We start from the raw sequence: 2,717 nt of genomic DNA, 5'->3' as shown, positions 1-2,717 counted from the left end.
GTCCCAGCTGGGGTCGTTACCTGGGCCACAGCTTCACAGCCAGGAGGGCAAGGGCGGCCACGCAGATCACGGCCGTGAGCAGCCCGGCCAGGATGGTGAAGGCCAGGAGGTGGGTGAGAGCTGCGGGCAGAGGGGAGCCAGGGCAGATCCCCGCCAGCACTGGGGCTGCCGGCTCGGCGAGACCGCAGGGGGCTCAGGGAGCCCTGCGGGGGGGGTGAGGGGAGGGGAGCCCTGCGGGGGGGTGGGTGGCCTCCCCCTGGCCCTTTCGTGGCCGCAGCCACTGTATGGCCCTGGTGTGGGGTCAGTGTATGTGGGGACCCCCCAGGCCTTGGGGTGCCCCGTGAGGGATGAAGGGGACCCTAGGGAGGTGGCTGTGACAGCCGGCTGCAGGTGGGGGACACCCCTCGGCACCACTGCCAGGTCCCCGGGGCTGGGGACAGCCAGTCGGTGGGTCGAGGACACGCTGCAAGGGGGGGTCACAGGGTGGCACGGCACCGCACTGGGACCCCGCTGGGACCACGCAGGCACACCCGCTGCTCCTGGCTGCCCCTGCCTGCGTCACCGTCCCCTGCGCTAAGGGGTCGGGCAGGCTGGCACGTTTCTGTGTGTCACCCCATGTTGGACGGGTGTCCTGTCCCCTGCCGGCACCCGGGGCTGCAGGGCAGGGGGAGTCACCCGGCGCAGCGACAAGCAGCATCATCCCGTTTTGCCGTTTGTCGAACCCAAGCCAATTCCTTCCCACTTTTTTGATCATTCTGCAGCATTCAACTCAATTTTCTGTTTCCGTGGTTTTTTTTAGCCCTTTCATAAAAACCAACCTGGGGTGCTTCGGGAGAAAAGCTCCTTGAAAGAAAACTCCAAATTCTCAAGTAAAACCCGCCCTCTTTTCCCATCCACCTGAAGACTCACGGCCGATTCAACCCACTTCTGCCGGTCATCCCCGCTGCTCTGAAATCATCTTTCCGGCACAATTCCCTCTTCCCCACCGAGCCCCACTGCCCCAGGCGCAGCACCCCCCGGGGGGGGGCAGCCCCACTCACTGCGCATGTCGAAGTAGGCGCTGGCCGTGGCGTTGCCCAGGCGGTTGCCGACCACGCAGGTGTACTCCCCTGAGTCCTCCGGCCCCACAGCCCCAAGCTCCACCCGGAGCGAGTTGTGGGAGGTGGGGCCAGGGGCCAGACTGGAGGCCAGCCGCGATGGGTTTTTTTCGGAGGGTACAGGGCGATGGTGGAAGCCGGGTGGCTGTCGGCCGTGCACAGCACGATGCCCACCCGCCCGCTGCGGTTCTCCAAGAAGGTGCTGACGGACACGTCCCGGGGGGGGTCTGCGCGGGGGAGATGGGGCTGGCGGTGGGCCATGGTGTGGGACCCCCTTCCCACGCTGTCCCAGACGCTCGCCAAGGGCTGCTTAACGCATCCCTCCTCCAGTCTGGACCAGCTCCAGCCCATCCAGCCCGGGGCTGGCGGTTTCACACCCTCTCCAGCCCTTCGCTTCCTCCACCCCAGCTGGAGCATCCCCCCGGCTCGGAGCACATTGACTCCAAATCTGACTTTCGAGGGGCATCTGCAGCCACTGCTAGAGAAAACCCCGACGTCCTTTTCCCCTGTCCCAAAAGGAGAGGAGCAGGGCAGGGAGAGGAGGAAGAAGAGGAGGAAGGCCCCCTTGCCATAGCAGGACCGCGCAGATGGGACACGTGATGCTGGGCTGGATGCATCCAGCACAGCCCGTGGCACGGGCTCTGTGCCCCGTCCTGCCCGGTGGCCTGTCCCCACGGGGTCAAGGGATACTCACAGAGCACATTGAGGCTGAGCGGGGCCGAGGCAGCGCTGCCCCGCGTCCCGCTCGCCCGGCAGCGGTAGGAGCCGGTGTCGATGCTGGAGACAGGGGCCAGGACGAGGGAGCTGGCCGGTCCCTCCCGCAGCCACCGGCTGTTCTTGTACCAGGTGTAGTTGGCCTCTTCCCCCACCCAAGGGATGGCCGAGCAGTTCATGGTGGCTGTGGTGCCTTCGGGGACTTCTGGCGAGGGCTCAACTGTGACTGTGACCCCTGAGGAGGAGGAGGGAGGCTGGGAAGTCAGGGGGTGCCCTGGGTTGGGATTGCATAGGACAACACCATCCCCACGACCCCCCCGAAAGGCTCCCGAAAGCCACACTCCCACGGGAGGGCCCACCAGGACCCCGACACAGGGCTCATCGTGGCCGTGGCTCGGGGCCGCCCTCACCTCCCACATCCAGGCGCAGGGACGAGGATGCTGTGCCGTAGCTGTTGTTGGCTGAGCAGACGTAAAGCCCCGCGTCCCGCGGCTCCAGGTCCCCCATCCCCACCCGCAGGGAGTTGGGGGCCCCCTGGACGGTGAAGCGCGGGTCAGCCGGGCCCTGCGTGGAGGCCAGCGGCGCGTGGCCGGGACCCCGGTGCAGGACGATGTCGGAGGGTGGGAAGCTGTCGACGGTGCAGAGCAGGACGGCCTGCCGCCCCCCCCGGGGCTCCACCAAGGAGATGAAGGATGGCTCCTGAGGTGCATCTGCAAGGACAGGGACAGCGTCCCCCCCCCCGCCTCTGCAGACAGCTCTGGTGGCAGGGGACCATCCCTCCCGTGGGGTTTGGGGGGTGACAGGTTTGCTGCTGGGGGAAGGGGCGCGATGCGAGGCCCGGCAGCGCCTGGGACCCCCCTCCCTCCGGGCCAGGGGCTTGGCCGCCCGGCCGGCCGCGGGCCGGCT

At 67.7% G+C, this 2,717-nt stretch overlaps 1 protein-coding gene across 1 annotated transcript in view; it reads right to left on the bottom strand.

The window, feature by feature from the left end:
• Nucleotides 1-16: 16 nt before the first annotated feature.
• Nucleotides 17-2,717, bottom strand: part of LOC103908347 (sialoadhesin) — a 57,154-nt gene continuing 54,453 nt past the window's right edge. The window contains exons 17-21 of the mRNA XM_019474965.1: nt 2,222-2,521; nt 1,792-2,046; nt 1,219-1,324; nt 1,041-1,180; nt 17-120 (exon numbers count right to left, since the gene is read on the bottom strand). Of these exons, the coding sequence (XP_019330510.1) occupies nt 17-120; nt 1,041-1,180; nt 1,219-1,324; nt 1,792-2,046; nt 2,222-2,521 (905 nt within the window). The remainder of the gene's footprint in view (nt 121-1,040; nt 1,181-1,218; nt 1,325-1,791; nt 2,047-2,221; nt 2,522-2,717) is intronic.

Source organism: Aptenodytes forsteri, unplaced genomic scaffold (genome assembly GCF_000699145.1).
Source record: "Aptenodytes forsteri isolate BGI_AS27 unplaced genomic scaffold, ASM69914v1 Scaffold236, whole genome shotgun sequence".
Classification (NCBI taxonomy): domain Eukaryota; kingdom Metazoa; phylum Chordata; class Aves; order Sphenisciformes; family Spheniscidae; genus Aptenodytes; species Aptenodytes forsteri.
This window is presented reverse-complemented; position numbering and strand designations above follow the sequence as displayed.